We start from the raw sequence: 22925 nt of genomic DNA on the forward strand, positions 1-22925 counted from the left end.
CCCAGTGGAGAACAATCTGAAAATACCTGGAAGATCCTCCTCAACAATGTTATCAGAACAAGGGAGGTCAGAGAAGCTGCACAGAGCCCCTATAGAGACTAATGACTAAATGTTGCATGGGGTCCCAGAACTGGAAAAGGTAAAAACTAAGAGAATCCAAACAAAAATATGAGCTGTAATTAAAAATAGCATGTTAGTATTTACTCATTATGACAAGTGATGTAAGATGTTAACATATCAGACAAAATTTATATTCAGGCTGACTTGAATAGAGTTGAGAGCTTTTCACCCTGAATTCCCCTAAGTCTCTTATAGGAAAAAGCAATCCCTCTTCTTCTCTGTTAAAATTTGTCTTCTCTGTTTAAAAGGCAGTAAGAAAAGCCCCCAGGGCAGGTGCTTTGAAGAAGGTGCATGGTTTCCATGATGTGATGTGCCCCCCCTTACTACCTCCTAGGCCCATGGCAAGTCTCAACTCCCAGCACAGATAGGCAGGCCAGGGGCTGCTCTTGGCGGACACAGGTGCACACACATGAGTGTGAGACACTGCTAATTTTTCACAATATAAAAAAATTTTTAATCAAAATTATTGAATGATTTATATCTATTCACAGCTTTAAGCTTTTTGTGTCCTTTGAATTGGTTATGCCTGTTGGGAAAACATAACGGCAGCAGCACCCCAGGAAAAAAAAAAAAAGAAAAAAACCCCAACATGGCATCTAACGACCCTCTTTCTCCTCTTTGTTTCTTTCACTGGCGCGAAACTTCCTGCGGGCGCTGCTGGTGGGAAGCCTTAGCCCCAATTAGAATTAACTTCTTGGGCTCCGAACTGACATATGGAAGAGCTTGCCAATAAATGGGCGACCTGTTATCTACCTCAGCCCTGAGACCTATATAAACACACAGCCTTTGGTAATAAAGTGGAACCTCTTTGGTGATCTGTGTCGTGTGGTGTGGCATCTTCCAGTCTTACAATGCCAACTGTAAGACCCTATCAGTGACATAACTTTATATGTGAAGGGTTATTTATGGATAAGAATGTTCTTCCCATCATTATTTTACATTCTAAAGCTTAGGAAACAAAGCATCTATCAATAGCATGGATGGCTTAGAGTAGATACCCTGTAGCAGCCACCCACAGAATGTTAAGTACTTTCACAGTTCCTTCTATAACATAATACTGTGTAGCTGTTTGAAAGGTAAAGAACAAATAGATACCAGATGATAGCCATTCAAAATATCTTGAATAACAAATGCAGGTTGTTGAACCATATTGATTTCGGGTTCTAGTTTGAGAGCTTATGTGTATATTCATCTGTATATATTCCTACACAGGTGTGAGAGTAAATGCACCAGCAAAAAAAAAAAAAAAAATCAATAAATCAAAAAATAAAACTGAGGCGGCCGGCGCCTCGGTGGACTGCGCCATGCCGGCGTGGCCCTGGGCCTGCTGCCTGCGCCTGCTGTCAGGACAAGTAGGGGACGCTGGGACGCACCACGTGATCAAATAAGAAGATGGGCTGGAGTTCTCTGTGTGATCCAGGAAAGGGGAACTGCTCCACGAAGACCAAGACTCATTATGCTACTCGGCCAGAACAAGAGGGGAGTACTGCGGGAAGACGGCAGATCAGAGGTGCAGTGAAGACGCCACAGCGATTGCCGGGAGAACTTACAACCACGAATGCTGAAGAGCGCCTTCAGGGAGAAGGACCTGAGAGCAGATGGAGAGCTGGCCCCAAGCCGAGGAGCGCAGCCTGGTGATGGTAAACAGGACTCTCCCGTGGCTCAGGAAAGTGTTGCCAAGAACAAGGAGGCCTCGTTGCTGCCTGCCTGGTCCCAGACAATGGTGACCTTCAAGGATGTGCATGTGGACTTGACGAGAGAGGAATGGCAGTGGCAGCTGCTAGTCCCAGCCCAGCAGGTCACGTACAAAGATGTGATGTTGGAGAACTAAGAGAACCTGGTGTCCTTGGGGCACCAGATTCCTATTAGAGGTGATCCTGCAGTTGGGGAAAGGGGAAGAGCCCTGGCTGGTGGAGAGGGCAGTTCACCAAGAGGTGTGTCCAGATTTGGATTCTACTGTTGAAATGAAATCACCTGTTTCCAGTAAGAACATTTCTCAAGATACAAAAAAAAAAAAAAAAAAAGACCCTATGGCATTAAAGTGAAAGGGATGGCAAGGAAGGATCTCTGGTATCTGTCATTGGAAGACCCATTGGGCAAGTATCAGGAGAACCAAGACAGACATTTGAGGCAAGTGGCCTTCACCCCAGAGAAAGCCTTTCCTCCAGGCAGGGTCTGTGAGAGTGGTAAGTAGGAGGGCGGCTGCCTCCTTCTTGCTCAGCTGGTGCTGAAGGAGTATTTCCACACACAGGGCTCAGATGAGAGCAGCGTGAAACATGACCTGGCACTTAGGGGGCATCAGGGGCACTGCATAGGTGACAGTGAGGAGTGTGGCCAGGCCTTCTGCAAAAGCATCCATCTGATTGAATGTGCGAGAGATGGCACAGGAGGGCCAGCCCTGCAAGTGCCCCCTGGCAGCAGCCCTCTCAGTCCTGGGGCATCCCTCCACATGTCTCTGAGAACACGCAGGGAGAAGCCCTATGAGTGTAAGGAATACAGAAAGTTCTTCAGCTGGCGCTTCAGTCTTACCAGGCACCAGCTCATTCACACTGGAGAGAAGCCCTTTGAAAGTAAAGAGTGTGGAAAGTCCTTCAGCCAAAGTTCCCACCTTGTTGGGCATCAGAAGACACACACTGGCAAGGAGCCCTGTGAGTGTAAAGAGTGTGGAAAGTCCTTCAGCTGTTTCTCCCACCTGGTCACCCACCAGAGGACACACACTGGGGACAAACTGTACACATGCAGTCAGTGTGGAAAGTCCTTTGTCCACAGCTCCAGGCTCATTAGGCACCAAAGGACACATACAGGAGAGAAGCCCTACAAATGCCCCAGAAGGCCTTCCGACAGAGCATGCACCTCATCCTCACCAGAGAACTCACGTCCGAGTGGGGCCCTATGAGTGCAGTGAGTGTGGGAAGTCCTATGGCCAGTGGTCCCACCTGGTGGTGCACCACCAGATCCACACTGGCCTCAAGCCTTTCGAATGTAAGACTGTGGGGAGTGCTTTGGTTGCCGCTCGCACCTCTTCTCACATCAGAGGACCCATACTGGAGAGAAGCCTTTCAAGCGTCACGACTGTGGAAAGTCCTTCAGCCAGAGCTCTGCCTCATCATGCACCAGAGAATCCACACTGGGGAGAATGCCTACAGGTGATGCCAGTGTGGGAAGGACTTCATCCACAAGAATGATCTTGTGAAGCACCAGAAGACCATGCTGGAGAGGAGACCTATAGGTGTCAGCGGTGTGGCCTCGCCCTCAGCCAGTTCTCCCCCTTTGTTGTCCATCAGGTAGGGCATACTGGGGAGCAGCTCTTCACCTGCCATCAGTGTGGGGCTGAGCTTGCAGGAAGCCCTGCCCTCACTTGCATTCCAGACAAGGTGTGCTAGGGAAGCAAGGGCTAGTGTGGTCACTGTAGGGCGTCTTTCACCCAGAGCTTGGCAGAACACCTGGAGAGAAGCTCTGCACATGGACATATGTGGAGTCAGGTACAGTGGCCAAGCCTGTGATCCCAGCTATTCTGGAGGCTGAGGCAGAAGGATTGCAAGTTCAAGACCAGGCTCAGCAACAGTGCAACCCTGTCTCAAAGAATAACTTTATAGAGAGCAGTGATGGGAGTGGGGGGGAGGGGAAGAGGGGATAGGAAGAGCAGCAGAACAGAATAGACATTATGATTGCTGTATATAGGTGACTGTATGACCAATGTGATTCTACAATCTGAACAATCAGAAAAATGAGAAATTATACCCCAATTGATTCAAATGTATGAATTGCCAAGATCATTGTAATGTCATGTGTAGCTAATAAAAAAATTTTAAAAAGAATAACTTTAAAAAGGGTTGGGGGTGCAGCAGAGCATCCCTAGGTTCCATATCTAGTACCACCAAAAAAAAAAAGGTCCTGGAGCAGGAAAAATCCACTAATTTCATTTCAGTACACAAGTCCAATTTTCTGAAGCATTATTGACCAACTGAAAGTGCTGGCCTGAGGAGGAGCTGTGGGGATGGTGGTTGGAGATGATCCAGCCTCATTGCTGTCCTCAGAAGGAGAAGAGACGAGGGTGCCTGTGGGGTGGCTTGCTGAGAATGAGAACAGCTAGGCTGCTGCACCAAGCTGGCAGGACGCACTCCCTTGGCCAGGTGCTGCTCAGTGGCACTCCTGAGGTTGACGTCTTGGCTAGGTCACACTTTGGTTAGCAGCAAGGAAAATGCCTCTCAGGTCAAACAGTAAAGAACACATTTACACTACCAGTGATACTCATTTTTAAATACAGTTCCACATGGGCAAGAATTCAGTGGAAAGATGAGAAAGTTTCAGTAAATGGGCAAAACTGACTGTTAGGTTATGGGATTTGAGCTTTATAGTCTATTCAGTGTTGCTGAAATAATTGTTAAGACATCTTGAGTGCACAGAAAGGACATCTAGTGTCTTCAGTATCCAGGAAGCTTGAGGACCACCTGCTAGCCAAGGTTCCTATTGATTCTAAATTATTCCTATTGGGGCCATAGAGTTCCACTCTTTGCAAAAAGGTGAAGAAGTTTCCTAAGCATTTTAAAATGCAGCAATTCTCTGGATGTGGAGACTTAGAGGATCCTTGGGCACTTGGATACTCAAGGGAGGGTCACCATTGGATCAGGAGCAGGAACCTAGGCAACATTCAGAGCACATGTGTGCACCAGACAACCCAGCACTGCTGAATCCTTTCCCTTTGTGGAGGAGACTTATTGCCCGAGGGCATGTACTTGAGCTGCAATGCCCAGGGTGAAATCCTACCTCTTTCCCTGACTAGCTGGTGCTCGTGGGCATCTGCTTGGCTTCTCTGTGCCTGAAGTGCAGACAGCCTCCCAGCAAGCTGGAGATGAGAGTAGCATGTACCTTGGATCATCAAGGTGAGTGTTTGAGAGTGAGTGTGAAGCTTAGAAGAGGGCCTCACGTGTGCCAAGTTCTTTGTCACCATTATCATGATTGTTAATATATTCATCCCATTGAATGTCACTTGTCACCTAATTTACATGTGCTTGTTGCTTCCTGGGTTCTCAGGTGCCTGAGAACCACCTGCTAACCAAGGTTCTTATTGATTCTAAATTTTGGGGGGCCATAGAGTTCCACACATGCATGCTTTTCCCTTTTGCCTACGTCAGAATTTACCTGTGAAAGTTATTGACAATTACTGAGATTATGATTTAATTCCTGAGGATCAGTAACAGCTTTTAATATTGTATGCAAAATTGTTTTGTTGGTACAGAGGTCTTCTAGGGGGAAGACCCCAATCTTCAGATTCTCTGGTAAGTCTTTTTTACCCCCAAAAAATTCAGGAATAGGATCTGTTTTAATTTTCTGTTTCATTCTATAAATGAATCTTGTGTGCGTGTTGTAAAAAGTGTCAAAATCAAAGTGAAGTACCTTGCATCAACCCTAACAAAAAAATAAAGTCACAAGTTTGTGAAGGAAGAGCTGCCACGCATGATTGCCTGGTAGTGACTTTGACAAGATGCTCGGAGAGCCACATGTGCACTCAGAGGCCACGAGGCTTCACACAGATGGCCCTTCACAGGGACGCCTGCCCAGCGGCTGTATTCAGTCTCAGAGAGACGTCACCTAGCTGTTCATGGTTGTGACTAGTCATCTTTCAAAGTACCTGATGTCCTTGTTTTTGCCTTTAAAAACCTCCCCTTGCTGCCATCTCCGTGAGTACATCTGCAGTTTACTGTGACACACATTTTCCTATTGCAGTGCTGCTCCCAGGCAACAGTTGACTTGGCTTCAGTGTCGCTGTGTGCTTCTCAGCAGTGGTGACTGACCATGGTTTGCCACTTTATAGCACAGGTGATGCTCAGATGGCTGAATGATAACATTGCAGAGACAAGCAGGTTGTGATCTCTCCCGGGAAGAACTAGGACAGTGGCTGGAAACAGAGTCTTGTCAAGGAGCACAGCTCCTCATAACTTGTGCTTTGTGATAAAGTGGGGGAGAACATCAGGGGTGGCAGAGCCAGTCAGATCCAGGGCTGCTAGTTTCCCGGTGCTGTTCACATGCAGTGTGCTCCTGTCCGCGGTTTTCATTACGGCTGTAGTTCTCCACAGGAATGTCAGAGTAGCCCTTTAAGTGGGCCTCAGGTTTTCTGGTATCTGTAGCTGGTGTTCTTCAACTGTTCAAGGAGGATACTACTAATACCTGCTTCAGAGGGGCTGTTGTGTGGACCGACATGATATGCAAGCCACATCTGGTAGTGCATTTGTGAGGGCTGTGGGTGATTCTGCTGTCAGCACCTGGCAGGTGTCTAGCTGAAATGTTGCTTACAACAGTGCATCATTTGCAAAATAATAAAAAGTGCACAATAGCAGAACAGTTGTACATGGCATGACCATGGTGTGGCACGTCGTGTACCAGAAGTCTGACAGCATCGGGAAGTGTCAGTGCTGCCACATACTGTGAAGAAAGCTCGAGCAGGGGCAGAGTGGAGCGAACACAGCTGCTCAAGTGAACGCCTCCTTAGACAGCAGACGGTGCCACCCAGACCAACCAGTGTGTGGAAAGGTCACCTTCCTGCTGAGGGAACTGGAGTTTGCTCTTCTTTCTTTCATTCTACTTTTAAATTTACTTTTCTATTCTTGACAAAGTCTCCTTGAGGAACATAAGCTGGTTTTAGAATCAGGAAAACAGCCCCCTCAGTGATATAATTTTTTTTTCCCTCTTCAGAAACTCATGTTTGCGAGTAATCTTGATGAGGACCTTGAGCAAGTCCACAGGAAACAGGGTCGCTTCCCTGTCCTAGCAGTGAAAGGTAGGGAAGGAAGCCGGCTCCCGTCCACGTGCCACAGCAGAGGCCTGCAGTGTTAGGGGGCCTGGGGAGCAGGCGCAGTCTGCAGTTAGTGAGGGATGTTGCCAGAAGATGTGCAGGCAGACGGTGAGCGTGGGAAGTGCAGGGGCGCCAGCCGGCTGTCCTCCTGTGAAGCACCTGCCTAGCCCTGCCGGCCGGGGCTCAGTCCCAGCACCACATAATACAAGAGTGTCCCTGCTTCAGCCAAGGTTGGGAAGCTCAGTGTGGTGGTGCTCCACAGATTAGTCTGTTTAGATTCAGAGGCATTTGTGTGGAAATTGACAAAGTACTCAAAAATTTAAATGGTAATAAGAAGGGCCTAGAAAAACAAAAGAATTTCTGAAGAAGAAAAAAGTTGATTCAAGACCAGCTTGAGCAACTTTGGGAGACCCTGTTTGAAAATGAAAGGAGGCTGCAGATGTAGCTCAGGGTGGAGTGCTGCCTAGCATGCATAGAGATCTGGTTCAAGACAGTCCTGCCAAAATGAGTGAGCAACAACAACAAAACCCCCAAGTATGAGGGCTGCACTACCTGATTTCACAGCTTTACCACAGAACTATGTTAGTAGTACTGTGTATTATTGGCATCAGCCTGGGTATGGATCAGTAAGACGCGAAGTCTAGAAATCAGTCTACACCTAGATTCTCCAGTTTTGAATAAAGTCTCCAAATAATTTGGTGTAGGAAAGAGTTTTCAATGAATGCTGCTGAAATAACTAAGTATTTGTGTGGGGGCAGAGAAAGACTCCCCTTACGTCAAGGTATACAGAGGAGTAACTTGGAATGCATCACAGACTTGAATATGAAAGCTGACAGTGAAGATATCTAGGGAAAATACTTATGATAATAATGTAGGGGAAGATTTCTCAGCACTAAAAGCACAAGTTTTACATAAAAAAAAAAAAAAAAAAAAAAAAAAACCAGCCAAGCACAGTGGCACACCTCGTAATCCCAGCAACTCATGAAACTGGAGGAGGAGGATCACAAGTTCAAGGCCAGCCTGGGCAACTTAGCAAGGCCCTCTCTCAAAAATTTAAAAAAGGGCTGGGGATGTAGTTCAGGTAGAGCTGGGTTCAATTCCTAGCATGCATGAAGCCCTGGGTTTTATCCCCAGAATGGAAATAACTTTAGCTCTTTAAAAAATACTGATTAGGCTGGGTATGGTGGCACACATCAATCCTAGTTGCTGGGGAGGCTGAGGCAGGAGGACTGAGAGTTCAAAGCCAGCCTTAGCAACGTAGCAAGGTGCTTAGCAACTCAGTGAGACCCTGTCTCTAAATAAAAATATAAAAAAAGGTTGGGGAGGTAGTTCAGTGGTTAAGTACCCATGGGTTCAAGCCTTAGTACAAAAAATATATACAAATGCATTGGGTGTTGTGGCACATGCCTGTAATCTCAGAGACTCTGGAGGCAGGAGGATTGCACATTTGAGGCCAGCCTTACAACTCAGACCTTGTCTCAGAATAAAAAGGGCTGAGTGTGGCTCTGTGGTAAGGCACCCCTGGGTTTAATCCCCAGAACTGCAAAACCAACAAAAACCAGGCAAGACCTTGACTGCTGTGGAAGCACGGGAAGGTGGAGATTAAGCAGGGGCCCATTGATGGTAGTCGTTTTGGGCACCCTGCTGGCCACCTTCGTCCTCAGTGTCTGATTCTGCAAGCTCACTGGTGTTTGTGGCAGCAGGCAAGTTCTGCCCTGAGATCTTGGGAACAGCAAGTCTCCACAGGCCCGCGGAGAGCTGGAGTCAGAACCTCTCCACTTGGAACTGACTGCTCTGAAGAGTTAGTAAGTGCTAACTTACTTACTGTTAGTAAGAGTCAGTAAGAGTCAGAAAAAAATCTAATAGTGATTTTTTCTAGCATAATGCAAATAATTGGATGCTGAATAAAAATTAATATAAAATAAAATAAAATAAAATTGAAAATAACCCAGAAGTTCAGGGAATTGGAAGGATACACCCAATATCAAACAAAAATCTTGAGCTCATCAGTGTCAGCGCTGATTTCTCCAGAGTAAGGTCCACAAGGTCCTGGCCCCCAGGTCAGGCCTGCCCTCTCACAGGGACTATCCCTGCCTCAGGTCAGAGGGACTGCTGTTGCCTTCGAGGCTCACAGACCACTTCCTGACTGAATTCCCGGGTCTGAGGTCTAGCACCATGATAACTGCAAGTTCCTTCCACTGGTCTGACCACGGTTTCAAGGGTGTCCTCATCGTTTATGCAGAACACGGGGCTGAGAATCCCTTCCGGGAAGACACCAGCCTCCGGGAAGGGTCTGCACACCCGGCCCCAGATCCCATCGCACTACAAGTGGCATGCTATAGGAACAGTCCCGTGGCATTTTCTTTCACTGCCCACATCTCGGTTTGCCGCCTCCAAACTCCTGGCCCCTAGTACCACTATTACCTTGCGGGACTCTGTTGGGGGGGGACCCACGCCACAGCAATCCCAAGGTTTAAAGCCCTCTAGACAAGATGAGCCCCTCTGTCACAGACCATAGTGCACAGACCCCAGCCTGCAGAGCCACGTGAGGAGACACAGGGAACTGCCCGGCGCCCGCCCCAGGCTTTCAGATGACTCCCTGGAGAGACCCAGGTCAGGTCCCCGCCCAGAAGGGGCTGCACCGTGACTGACAGATACGGCTCCGCCCTCCGCCCCGCCCTCCCACCCTGAAGAACGCCGATTGGCTGGACCCCACGTCCGCAGCGCGGATTGGCAGCTGTATGACAGTCGGCACCGGTCGACTCTGGGGGCGCTCAGACGCCCGCGGCTGGAGCTCAGGGCGTGGCGGCAGCGGCGGCTGCGGCTGTGCGTGGGCACCTCTCTCCCTCAGCGGCCTCGCGTCTGGCCCCTCGGCCTCGCCCCACAGCACCCGGCCTGCAGGGGGTCCCCCCAGGAGCCCCAAATGGCCCCGCAATCCCAGAAATCCCGGGGCTCTCCCCAGCAGACCGCGGGTCCCAAGTCAGGGAAGGGACAGCCCGAGCCTGGCGCCGAGCCTGGCGCCGAGCCTGTCCGCCCGAGACCGAGCAGCCCCCTCGCCGGCATCCCGGCTCGCCGTGAGGGGCCCAGTCCCGGGCCCGGCCGAGACCCTCCGCCCAAGGAACCCCCAGCTCCCTGGCGCGGACTGCCTCAGCCTCAGGGTCCCCTCCCCCGCCCGAGCGGCCACCGTCTCCTCCGCCCCAGGGACCCCCAGCTCCCGGGCGCGGACTGCCTCAGCCTCAGGGTCCCCTGTCTCCTCCACCGAGGGTCTCCTATACCCCATCCTGAGGAGCCCCAAATCGCCCCTTGTCTCCCACGCAGCGGAACTCAGACTCCACAGTGCCTATTACCTCAGCCTGAGGGGTCCCCTGTCTCCTCCACTGGAGAAGCCCCAGTCTCCACAGGGCGAGCTGCCTCAGCCTGAGGGTCCCCTATCTTCTGGCCGAGGGACCCTGAATGTACCCCACCTGAGAAGCCCTGGTCTTCCTAGTGCAGATTGCCTCCGCCTGAGGGGTCCTTTGTTTTCTCCACCTGAGGGACCCCAAATCTACCCCACCATGAAACCCCAGTTCCCGCAGTCAGAGGGCACCTGAGTGTCCTGGACCTGAGAGCCCCATTACTGACCCCCAAGGTTTACAGGCTCTGCTCCCTCAAGCTGGGGTTCCCCGTGGAGAGCTCAACTCCTGGGAGCCTCCCCTTGGCTGTCATCCCCTAGGGCTTGTGGATCAGACCCTGACCCGGGTGTGGTGGTCAAGGCCTGGCCTCTGCAGGCACCTGGGCCTCCTTGCTCAAAGGGCCAGGACAGAAGAAACAGCCTGGCTGCCTATGGATCCGCACCCCAGATCCTCTCCTCACAAAACCTCCTCCCTGCTCTACACACACCAGCGGGTAGAGAGTACAACTCTCAGCTCCTTCTTCTTCCACAGAAGGCTGAGCCCGCCCAGAGGGCATTGTGAGCACCATGAGTGCCACTGACTGGTCCCCAGATGAGAGCACCAAAGGAGATTTAGGGAGGCCTGAGAGGAAGCCCAAGGTAGAATATGGGAGGCAAAGCAAAACTCCAGAAAGGGTCTGTGGGAGGGAGGGGGGGACCAAAAGCAATAGGGCCTTGGGATGCACACCTGGTGGCCCTTCCAGTGAAAGCAGAAATGGGATGTGATGATGACTCCTGGGATACAGGAAGGAGCGGGAGGCACATCAGCAACTGCTCCATGAAAACTAGGACAATAACCAGTGCCTATTCTGTTAAAGAGGCATCTGCAGCAGGGAAACTCTTTACCCTGATTCACAGAGACCACCCAGAGGTCCCAGGCTATTCCCTGCATGCACAGTGAAAGAAAAGGCCAAGGTCTTGTTCTGATGTGTGCTATCACTTCACAAGAAATCTCTTTTTTCTCCAGGTTAAAGATGCTTTTAAAGATGTTTCCATTTACTTCTCCAAGGAAGAATGGGCAGAGATGGGAGAGTGGGAGAAAATTCGCTATAGGAATGTGAAAAGGAACTATAATATACTGATATCTATAGGTAATAAGAGGGCCTAGGAAACAAAATACAGATCTCTAGTCCTTGTGTTATGCTGGCTCTCTTAGGGGCTAGAGCTGCCTACAGTTCCCTTCTGTTTGGAGACAATCTGGAAGGAGACTGTTCTTTGTGTCAGTGCAGGCCTAAGTAAGTGCAGCATTGGCCATGCAGCAATCCCACCTTGACTCTCCCAGACTGCCTACCCTTTCTGGAACTTTCTATTGTCATTGACCTTTTTCCTCCTCCCAGCACTTCCATTTTAGGAGAAGGATTTTGCTTCTTTCCAGGTTTCAGAGCCCCTCGACCAGCTTTCATGTGTCACCAAAGGCAAACCATCAAATTGCAGATGGATGACACTGAGGATTCTGATGAAGAATGGACACCTAGACAACAAGGTGAGAGGCCAGGAAGCTTCAGAGCTTGCCTTCTGAAACCATAACAGGTTTAGTCTCAGAAGTTAATAAGAAACTAGTAGTTCCTCAAAAACAAGTGTCAGCAAAGGAGTAAGATGCAAGACTATACACTAAGAAGACATTCCCATAAAATTTTTAGATGTGTGAAAAAAAAAATGTATATAATATGTGTGTGTACATGTACACACAATAAGTGGGAAATATAATAAAATGTGGGCATTATATATTTCATATATGAATATGAAAATCAAGTCCAGAAAAATTAATGTCATAAAGAGGAAGTTCTGGAAGGTGGCTTGGTAGTTTTTTTTATTCTCATTTTTAAATTTTGAAATAGAAATAAAAAGATCTGAAGAATCTTCAGAATATGGAAGAATACTGAGACCAGACTGAATCATGAAGGATGAATAGGGTCTGCAGTATCATTCTCCATACTTACATGTTTTGAATTTATCATTCTTTTTGAAAACAATTTTTGTTATACTTATTAATCAAAAGACAATTTAAAACAGCTTAATTAAACTCCAAGCCTCCCTTAAAGTTTGTTAACATGAATCTAATAGTTTGGTTATTGGATTAAATGTCTTAGAAGAGAAAATTATTAATATATTAGGGAAAATACATATTTTCTTATGCATATTTAATCACACCACATGTCTTAAGTCTTGGAGAGGGTTGGAGGGAGCTATTTAATTTTCCTGATCTTTCTCTCATGTCAGTGCTCAGAGCCAGCATCCGATAAATAAAATAACCTACAATCATTAAAAAATAGAAAGAAGCTCGTTTCCTCTTCCACTACTTGGACAGGAAATTTTAAAAGAAGATACAAGGGGCTGGGGTTGTGACTCGGTGGTAGTGCACTTGCCTGACATGTGTGAGGCACTGGCTTCAATTCTCAGCACCATATATAAATAAATGAATAAAGTAAAGGTTCATCAACAACTAGAGAATACATATTTTAAAAAGAAGAAGAAGACGATACAATATGCCTAAACTGGATAAAGCAATTTGGATTATGTCTATGATTTCTCATCTATGGATTTTAGGTGCCTTAGGCTCTTAAAAATTGTGTAAGACATTTAAAGGACCAATGTTTACTTGTCTGTAAAGATATTAAGATGAAAATACAGTCTTCATGGAGAACGTATCCCCATGGTTTATCATACCTCTATCCCTCTATCTGGATCCAGGTAAAATCTCCAACCTAATAAATTCATCATTTTTATACATGGTGGCAAGAAACCATACAACATAAAATCACCATTCTGTCAATTTTTAAGTGTACAACATTGTTAGTTATATACATGTGGTATGTGATTGAAATTGTCTACAGCCATTAATCAACAACACCCCGTTTCCTCTTCCCCCTAAACTCTGACAAGCAAAATTCTACTTGTGTTTCTGTGAATCTGATTGCTTTAGGTACTTCATATAAGTGGAATCACGAAGCATTTATCTTTTGGAAACTGACATATTTTACTTAGCAAATGTCATCCAGGTTCATGGATTTTCCATTTTTTTCCCCCAATGGCTTTACAGTTTCAGGTTGTATACTTAGTTCTTTAATTCATTTTGAGCTAATTTTTCTTTTAATTGTCCCTATCCATGGGGAATTGTTTCCAGAAACCCCTCCTGTCTACCAGGAGGATACTGAAAACATGAGGATACTGAAGAATCAAATGCTGTAGTATTTGCATGTAACCTATATAATCCTCCCAATCACTTGAAATCATCTCTAGATGACTTATAATACCTAATGAAATGTAAATGCAATGCAAATACTTGTTGTATTGCTTAGGGAATAAGGAAAAGAAAAATCATCTGTACATTTTTAGTATAGATGCATTTTTTTTTCTACTGAGGATTGAACCCAGGGCACTTAACCACTGAGCTACATCCACAGTCATTTTGATTTTTGTTTTGAGATAGTGTGTTGCTATCTCTTAGATATTCAGCCCTTGCAAAGTTGCTGAAACTGGCTTTGAACCTGCAATCCTCCTGTCTCAGCCTCTTGTGCCACTGGGATTATAGGCATGGGCCACCACACCCAGCTTTTTTCAAATATTTTTATTTATGATTTGTTGATTTCAAGGATGTGGAATCCACAAATATGAAGATACAACTGTATATTTTTAAGACAAAGGCCATTCTTCGTTCCTTTGTGTGTGGATATCAGGTTTTCCCAATCTGATTCTTGAAGAGATTATTTGTCCTATTGTGGAGTCTTGGCACCTTTGTGAAACATTAATTTAGCCATATATGCAGAAAGTCTTTTTAACCTGTCTATTTTATTCCCTTGGTCTATATCTCTTTCTTTATGTCACTATCACGCTGTTTTGAATGATGTAGCTTTGTAATCAGGAAGTGTGAAACTTCCAACTTTGTTCTTCTTTTTCAAGATTGTTTTGGTTATTCTGGGGTCCCTTGAGATTCTGTATTTATTTTTTAAATTTTCTGCAAAAATATGGCATTAGTATTTTTATAGGATGACATTGGATCTGTAGACCATTTGGATAGTATGGAAATTAAGAATGTTCAATCTTCTAAATCCATTTGTTTGTGTCTTTAATTTCTTTCATTAAAAGGTCATAGTTTTTAGTCTTTAAGACTTTTGCACCCTTGGCAAAGTATGTCCTAAATACTTTGTGGGGGTTTTTTATGCTTTGTTAGAAGAGTAGAAGTAGTGAGAGGGGCAATTCGTGCCTTTTTCTGACCTTAGAGGACAGGCTTCTAGTATTTTATCACTGAATACATTTGATGTGAGTTTCTCCTAGGTTTTAGTCAATTTTTTCACCACTGTCACAAAAAAGACCTGACAAGAACAATGTAGAGGAGGAAAAGTTTATTTGATGCTCATGGTTTCAGAGGTCTCAGTGTAGAGATGGCCAAATCCATGCTCTGCCCTGAGGTGAAGCAGAGCATTATGGCAGAAAGGTATGGACCTCAAAGGCACACTTCTAGTGACCCACCTCCTCCAGCCACACCCTATCTGCCTACAGTCACCTCACATTAATTCTATCAGTGGATTTATGTGTGACTCGATCATTTCACCTCTAAACCTTCTTGCATTGTTTCACACATGAGCTTCTGGGGAAACACCTCATCTAAATCATGACATCCTATATGACCTTTTCATGTGGAGGTAATTTCCTTTGATACCTGGTTTGTTTTGCATTTTTGTAGTAAAAGTCCAAATATTCTTTAAAATACCAGATATATATGAACATAGGATAAATCAGAGATGAAGTTTGTCTATTTTTTAAAGACATTCAAAGAACCAGGCATGGTGGTACACACCTGTAATCACATTGGCTCAAGAGGCTAAGGCAGGAGGATCACAAATTCAAAGCCAGTCTCAGCAACTTAGTGAGATCCTAAGCAACTTAGCAAAACCCTGTCTCAAAATAAAAAATAAAATGGGCTGGGGATGTGGCTCAGTGGTTAAGCACCTCTAGGTTCAATCCCTGGGGCTAAAAAAAGATATTTAAAAATTGATGATATCAGGGCATGGTGGCATGTGCCTGTAATCCCAGCATCTCAGGAGGCTGAGGCAAGAGGATAATGAGTTCAAAACAAGCCTCAGCAAAAGTGAGGCACTAAGCAACTCAGTGAGACCCTGTCTCTAAATAAAATACAAAATAGGGCTGGGGATGTGGCCCAGCTCTTGAATTGCCCCAAGTTCAGTCCCTGGCACCAAAAAATAAAAGTTGATGATGTTCCTAACAGAAGGAAAGACTTGAGTGATACTTTAGATACTGTTTAGATACTGTTTGTATATCACCTTTATGTCATCCTTGGTATTAATATTGATTAGTGTAGCATTTTTCTGCTCCTAATCAGAATCTCCAGAGTTTGGAAACATTTTCCAACAAAAACAATGATTTCTCATTGCCTTTTAGTTAAACCTCCTTGGGAGGCCTCCAGAGTAGAACAGAATAAACCTCAGAAGGTGAGTGTCTTCTAAGTTCCGTTAAGCCAAAAAATCTTCCTCACAGATGCAAACACAGGTAAGAGAAAAAAAAACACAAAGCACCCTTCCCAATCACATGACAGTGTTTGTCATCACCATCATTTTAAAAGATAATAAGAATAGTAACAGTAATTGCAGACACTTGTTTTGTTTTCACTGTGTTGCAGACTGTATTTTAAGCATTTCATGTGAATAAACCACTAGAACCTCCCAACATCCTATGAGGTGGTAATAAAAACCACATCCGCTTCATAGATAAGAAGTGCAGGAACATGTGACCATATGCCTGAGACCCCAAGGTGATCCAAACTCTTTCTCAAAATGACTTTAAAGCTCACCAGAACTTTGATAGCATTGTAAATTTTGTGCTCTCTTGGTTCTCTCTTCACCTCTTTTCTCTGACTAATTTTCCAGCCTCAGCTCTCTGCTAGGCCTAGCGAGAAATGTGCTAAGTCTCTCTGAAGGAAGCTTGCAAGTGTGTAGGGAGTTCATACTGGAGAAGCCCAGATGGAAAAGGAGACCCATCTTGTAAGAAGCAGCTCCAGCCCTGAGAACATTCAGGGTTGGTGTTTGAGAACAGACAAATGAGAAAATGACTGGGGACTCCACTGGTCACACACTATTCAGTAGAAAAGTATTTTTTGGAACTGATTTCAGATGCTTGCTCTGGGCTTTTGTTAGATGACTCACATCTTGTCTGAAAGCATTTGTTCAACTTGCTGCCTTTGTACATGAGCTCTGGGAGAGACTGGTCTACACCTGGCTTTCCTTAGAAATCCCAGACCCTTTTATGTTATCTGAATAATTCAAACTTTACAAATTAAACTAAAAGTGACAGGGCTAATGAATGCTGAAGATACCCTTGAGCTTCATTTCAACTGTAGATGTGGTTGGGGGGGCAAAATTGACATAGACTTGTGGAAGAAATGACCACCAACATTAATACTACTTTCAATAGTACATAGAACACTTTGGTGAACACTTACCTTTCATGTTCACTATCATATTAATAACTAGCATTTTGCTAATTTATGGTTCAGAAAACTGAAGAACATTGGTAAATAGTGCACCCTTACTCAAGCAAAACTGGTGCAGGAACCAGTTAATCGATCACAAAGCCAAACACTCCTTCCAAGATATGGCAGTTTGCAACCTTCAGCATTTCTCTCTCAGTTTTCCAGAACCATTTCTGCCAACATGTCTTCATTATCTTCCCAGCCTTACCACTATTACTCTATTTTCTGAGTGTGCTCTGCCCCTCGGCTTTTTCTACATTTCTCCTCCCATTGCAGATGATACCCTCTTTTTCTCTACAAGTGTTAGCCCTTCAGTCACAGACTATAGTGATTATCTAGCTGGTCTTCCAGGTATTCTCCCTTCCTCTGTCTCAAGTGCATGGATCTCAAGGAAAACTGAAGGGAAAGAGCCTTGGGACATGGAACAAGTCCAGGATCACAGACTACTTAGGCTCTTCCTTTCACCTCAGTATTCAGACCCCTCAGGAAGTCCCAAGGGTTACTGAAGCATTAACCAAAATCATTCATAAGAAAATAGGTCATAAGATCTTAAGAACTAAAGAAATGTGTATTGTATTTTCATATGCGACTCTCATTGAAGGGAATGCCTGAGGTGCTGTTAAGTAATGAATCTAGTTTGAAAGAATTGTCAGGAACAGCAAATTTACTGAACACAAGTGGCTCAGAACAAGTCCAGAAACCAGTGTCGCCTCTCAGAGAAGCAAGTACCTCTAGGCAGCACTCTAGACGAAAACTAGGTAAGAGAAAATAATGTGGGGACTTTACTCTTTCCAGCTCCTCTAGAAAGGTCGACGAGATGGTCTAGATATGTGAGGCAGACCTTGGAGAGGCCTGAACTTGGAGAGGCGGACTAGGCTGAGGGACTGGACATTGGGTTCATATTGATCGGCATGTACAAACATTGACTCTGAAGCCACATGTGTGGTTCATTGTCCACATAGAAACACTGGGACCTTGCTTTGATCTTATAAACTTGGTGAGATTCTAAATGCTAATCTGTAAAATGAGGATAAGGATACATAGTTCATATGTTGTTTGAAAGCATTGAGTAAAATTGCTGATACACACCAGGGGTCCAGTAGATCTACCTGTGGGACCATACTTCCTTAATGTTGTGTTTCTGCCTTTGTACAATGCCTTACATGCCATGTGCCCTCTACCAATATTTTGTGAATGAATAAATATGTTGAATGAACCCTTTTATAGGTATAAAGTTTGGGCAAGTAGAAATTAAATATGAAAATGAGGACAGCTAGACATTAAAATTGCCTTAGGCATCTGTAGTCAGTGTGAATGTGGAACCGTAGTTTCTCTGAACCAGTAGTTAAGCAGGGGCAGAGCATGTGGAAGGAAAGATGATGATTTGATGGTAGGAGATATCCCATTTTCTGGAGAAATAGGGACAAACCCTCCAGATTCCCAGCTTCACTCACCTTCTGTTCTCCAACTTAGAACTCAGGACAAAGGAGGTTGAAGTGAAGATGTACAGCCTGCGAGAAAGAAAGGGCCATGCATACAAAGAAGTCAGCGAGCCCCAGGATGATGACTACCTCTGTAAGTGACCCTTGACCCACTCATGCAGAAGCTGCTGTGTTCTGGTGCAATAATCTGTCCTGCCATTCAGCCCTCACATCTCCCCCTTCCTCTACTGACCCACAGTGCAGGACTGAGTGGGAATAGCATGGTGCTGTACTCTTTCTAAAACTCTTTATATACAGGAATGTGTGCATACCTCTCCTAACACCTGCTACTCTCACTTCAGATTGTGATAAGTGCCAGAACTTCTTCATCGACAGCTGTCCTGCTCACGGGCCCCCTACATTCATAAAGGACAGTGTGGTCAACAAGGACCATTCCAATCACTCGACCCTCAGTCTGCCCCTCGGGCTGAGAATTGGACCATCAAGCATCCCAGAGGCTGGGCTAGGTGTGTGGAATGAGGCAACTGATCTTCCACTGGGTCTGCACTTTGGCCCCTACAGGGGACAGGTCACAGAGGATGAAGAGGCAGCCAACAGCGGGTACTCCTGGCTGGTGAGAGTGCCTTCCTTCCCTGTTTTCTAGCTGTGGTGTGATGTGTAAGGACGTGGACAGGGCAACATGGTTAGCTCTGTGGGCTCGAGGATGTTTGCATGCACATGGAACCCCTTCAAAATTAGAGGGTAAGTGGGAGCAAAGCAGTGTAGAGACAGATTGGTGCCTCCACCCTGTGGAGCCTCTGCTCTGCCGGGAAAATCATCATAGTATGTGGATGATGGCTAGGGATGTACTGTGAGGTCCCAAGGCGTGGCTGAATCTGCGCACCCCTCAAAGAGCATCCACGAAAGCAGAGTGACATGATTGTGCTGGTTATCACCTCTCAGAGCTTTGACTTGTTTTCCTGAAACCCAGATCACCAAGGGGAGGAACTGCTATGAGTATGTGGATGGAAAGGATGAATCTCAGGCCAACTGGATGAGGTAAGGCTAGGAGGTCCCTGGGCTCTGGGGAGGGCTATTCCTGTCCTTCTCCTCAGGCCCCCTCAGTGGTTCTCAGGCGTCTCTTCCTCATTTTTCTTGCACATCACTCTTTCACATCATGAACATTGGGACAAGAGAAATAAAATATAAATACCATAATTTACTTTTTATCAAAAACGCAAATCTCCGTGCTAGACAAAATCGGGACACTGAGATGAAGCTCGAGCAGCCTAAATTCCTTTGAGAAACCGGATTAATACTTTTTTCAAAAGTTATTAATCATTAGTGTGTTCCAGTTCAAAGAGCAGACTTTGTTATTTGAACAGATCATACAACCCATGTCCATGTGCGGGACTATGGCAGACAAACATGAGGCATTTTATTATAGGAACATTTAACTGTACTTTTCCTGGGATTTTTTGTTTTATTATTGTTTTTGTTTCATTTTGAAAAGTACCCAGTTCCAGGACAACCTAAAAGGGACCTTAAATCTGTAAGCAAGAAATCGTGATAGCCTCACCATTAACACTGGGTCTGAGCCTGAGGAGAAGAAAGCCTTAGGGGGCCGAGGGTCCCCTGCTGTGTGCCCTTTACCAGGAGGGCTCTTGTTTTACCAGGGGATAGAGCACATGAATAGGCTGTTATCAGTAAGACAAAGAGACCCCTGAGTTTCTATGGGAACCTGGGTGAGGCAGGTGAATGGTATCTGAGCAGGCAGTAGAGAGCCCTCTCCAGAGAAGAAGACTCAGGCGTGATCTAGAATCAGAGCACATGGCCAGCACCAAGTTCTGTGGTGTATGGCAGAAAGTCATGAGCATTCAGAGAACCTGCAGGTCATTGGGTAGTATGGCCTTCACAGTGGAGGGACATCTGGAACTGGGCTTAGGTGAAGGGAAAGACTTCTAGGCCAGGTGAGCACTGTGAGCGTATGACCTTGTGAAAGAGACTTGGGCAGAAAAGGTTCCTGAGGAAGTGGGTGGGGTGGCATCATCAGAGCACAGAAGCAGTGACCACCAGGTGAAGGGACAGACACAGACCCGACAGGGAGGGGAACTGACCACCTGGTATTTCCTTCCCTTTGCCTGTCTCAATGCCAGGTATGTGAACTGTGCCCGGGATGACGAGGAGCAGAACCTGGTAGCCTTTCAGTACCACAGACAGATCTTCTACCGAACCTGCCGGGTCATCAGGCCAGGCTGTGAGCTGCTGGTGTGGTACGGGGACGAGTACGGCCAGGAGTTGGGCATCAAGTGGGGCAGCAAGTGGAAGAAAGAGCTCTCAGCAGGGAGAGGTGGGCCACTATGATTCCTTAAAACAAAGGAAAGAAATAATTCTCCCTGAGAATTTTCATGTTTTAGCTCTCAAGTAGTGTGATAGGCTGTCTAAAGCCAGTAAGAATTTCAAACAGGTACTTCAGAAATTAAAGATTAATGTCATAAGCCTTTGACTCTTAGGAACCATCTTTTTATTTTAAAATATTATTTTTAATGTGTAAGTACTTTAAGTGCTTAACATATAAGACCATATTGTGCTTAGAGACTAAAGCAAATTCTCAAGTCCCTGCATGCTCTCTCACTGAGCCAGTATCTCCTGGATTTTTCATATGTTTCCCTTAACTTCCTTTAAATCTCTAAATAATGTGCATGTGTTGTTACTCATTCATTATGTCAGCTAGTGAACCTGCTCTGTGCCGGGAACTAAACCGTGCAAATTGAACTGACAGTGAGAATGACTGCTCTCGGGCAGCTGGCACACGGATTAGAGAAACGCATGTTCTCATGCAGGCTTGTACATGACACATCTGAAGAAAACTAACCTACAGAAAGCACTTAGGAATCCATGTGAGGGGAGGGCAACATAGCAGATATGGTCAGGGAAGGTTCTCTCAGGAGATAAAATTTGAGAGGTGCAAATAGCTGTGGGTAAAGGACTCCAGGCGAAGGAGCAGCTCCTGCAAGTGCCCTGAGGCAGGAAAGGTTTGGTATTTGGTGACTGGCTGTGACCACTCAGGTAAAGGAAGCAGAGAACAGAGACACATGGAGGCCTGGAAATGTGGGGACCTAGGACTTGTGCCAAGACCCTGGAGATGGTGACAATTGCAGTTTTGGTTCTCTATTCTAAGATGATGCTGTGGTTAACTCATGACTGCAATGTGTGATCCCTTCAGATGCTACTTCAGCCTTCAGGAGAGAGGGTAGGAGGTTGGGAGAAGGTGGGAGTCAGAGAGGGAAGACAACTGATTAGGATCTATTTTGAAACAGAAATTCCTGTTGTATTTGTAATGGGTTAAGACAATTAAATAGGTCAAAAAATGGATGCTTGCTGTGAGGCTTGGGGAAGGGCATATTTTCACTTCATGGTTTGTGGAGCAGAAGCCACAGTCCCTTAGTGGGTTCTGGGCCACACTCTCTTGTCCAGCAGGAACCCTGCTCCTCATTGAGAGACAGGCATATAACAGTCCTCAACTACATCTTTCTTTTTGATTGGAGGACTGCAATTCAGACTGACTGATACACCTCTATCTGGCCTCCCACAGTTGCAGATCCCCAGGATGAGAGGATCCTAGCTAATAAACAGATCCTTTTCCTCTCTAGGAAAAGTCACTGAAGAAAGTTCTACCTAGTTCATCAAGTGTTATTTCTCAATAGAATGAAATAGCTGCAGACAGAGTATCAGGAAATGTGTTCAGGAATCTATATGCAAGGGTGTGGGGAGTGGCAGAGGATGGCTGGGCAAGACGGACACGTCTTACAAGAGAGTCATGGCATGTGGGGCATGGTCACTGCAGCTCCATCAGAGGCAGAGAAGCTGCTCTGATGCTCCTGGAAGGTCCCTAGTCTGGCTGACATGTAGAAAAGGCCCTTGACCTGGGCTTTCTGGATTTCTGAGCATATAAAATAAAATAAAAATGGACTAGAAAAATACACTGTGGGGGGAAACAGCTTGTATTCCTAGCACATAAAGACAGTAGTGATGCAGGCCTTGCCACACAGCAAAGAAGATGCGCAGACAGCTTGTCTACATCTGCCCTGACCAATAACCTCCTCTTTCAGCAGAACCAAAGCCGGAGATCCATCCTTGTCCCTCATGCTCTCTGGCCTTCTCCAGTCAGAAATTCCTCAGTCAGCATGTGGATCGCAGTCACCCCTCTCAGATCTTCCCAGGAACATCTGTGAGAAAAAAACTCATACCAGGGGACTCTTCTCCAACAGATCAGCTTCAGGAACAGCAACATCCTGATCCTCAGGGCTGGAATGACAAAGCCAGAGGTCAAGAAGTCCAAGGAAGTTTGAAACCCACACATAAAGGGACAAGGCAGAGGGGAATTTCTAGCCCACCCAAAGGACAAATGGGGAGATCTGAGGAGAGTGAGAGAATGATGGAGGATGACCTCAAAGCAGACCAGGAAATTAATCCAGAGGACACAGACAAAATATTGGTGGGGGTAGAAATGTCAAGAATTGTAAGAGTCAAAAATGGAGAGTGTGGGCGAGGCTTTACACAGAAGTCACACCTCATCCAGCACCAGAGGACACACACAGGGGAGAAGCCCTATGTGTGCAGGGAGTGTGGGCGAGGCTTTACACGGAAGTCAGTCCTCATCCAGCACCAGAG

At 45.9% G+C, this 22925-nt stretch overlaps 1 protein-coding gene and 1 pseudogene across 1 annotated transcript; both read left to right on the forward strand.

Moving 5' to 3' along the window:
- The first annotated feature begins 1678 nt into the window (after positions 1 to 1678).
- LOC143407207 (uncharacterized) lies at positions 1679 to 3503 on the forward strand (annotated as a pseudogene).
- A 5585-nt stretch (positions 3504 to 9088) lies between these two features.
- Positions 9089 to 22603, forward strand: LOC143407208 (histone-lysine N-methyltransferase PRDM7). Its single transcript, XM_076866341.2, is given in 13 exon segments — positions 9089 to 9204; positions 9326 to 9384; positions 10897 to 10943; positions 11311 to 11434; positions 11719 to 11826; positions 15744 to 15793; positions 17432 to 17588; positions 18304 to 18405; positions 18614 to 18885; positions 19243 to 19310; positions 20408 to 20548; positions 20550 to 20601; positions 22367 to 22603. Coding segments are annotated over 13 exon segments (1533 nt in total).
- Positions 22604 to 22925: the final 322 nt, after the last annotated feature.

This window comes from Callospermophilus lateralis, chromosome 9 (assembly GCF_048772815.1).
Source record: "Callospermophilus lateralis isolate mCalLat2 chromosome 9, mCalLat2.hap1, whole genome shotgun sequence".
NCBI classification, from domain to species: Eukaryota; Metazoa; Chordata; class Mammalia; order Rodentia; family Sciuridae; genus Callospermophilus; species Callospermophilus lateralis.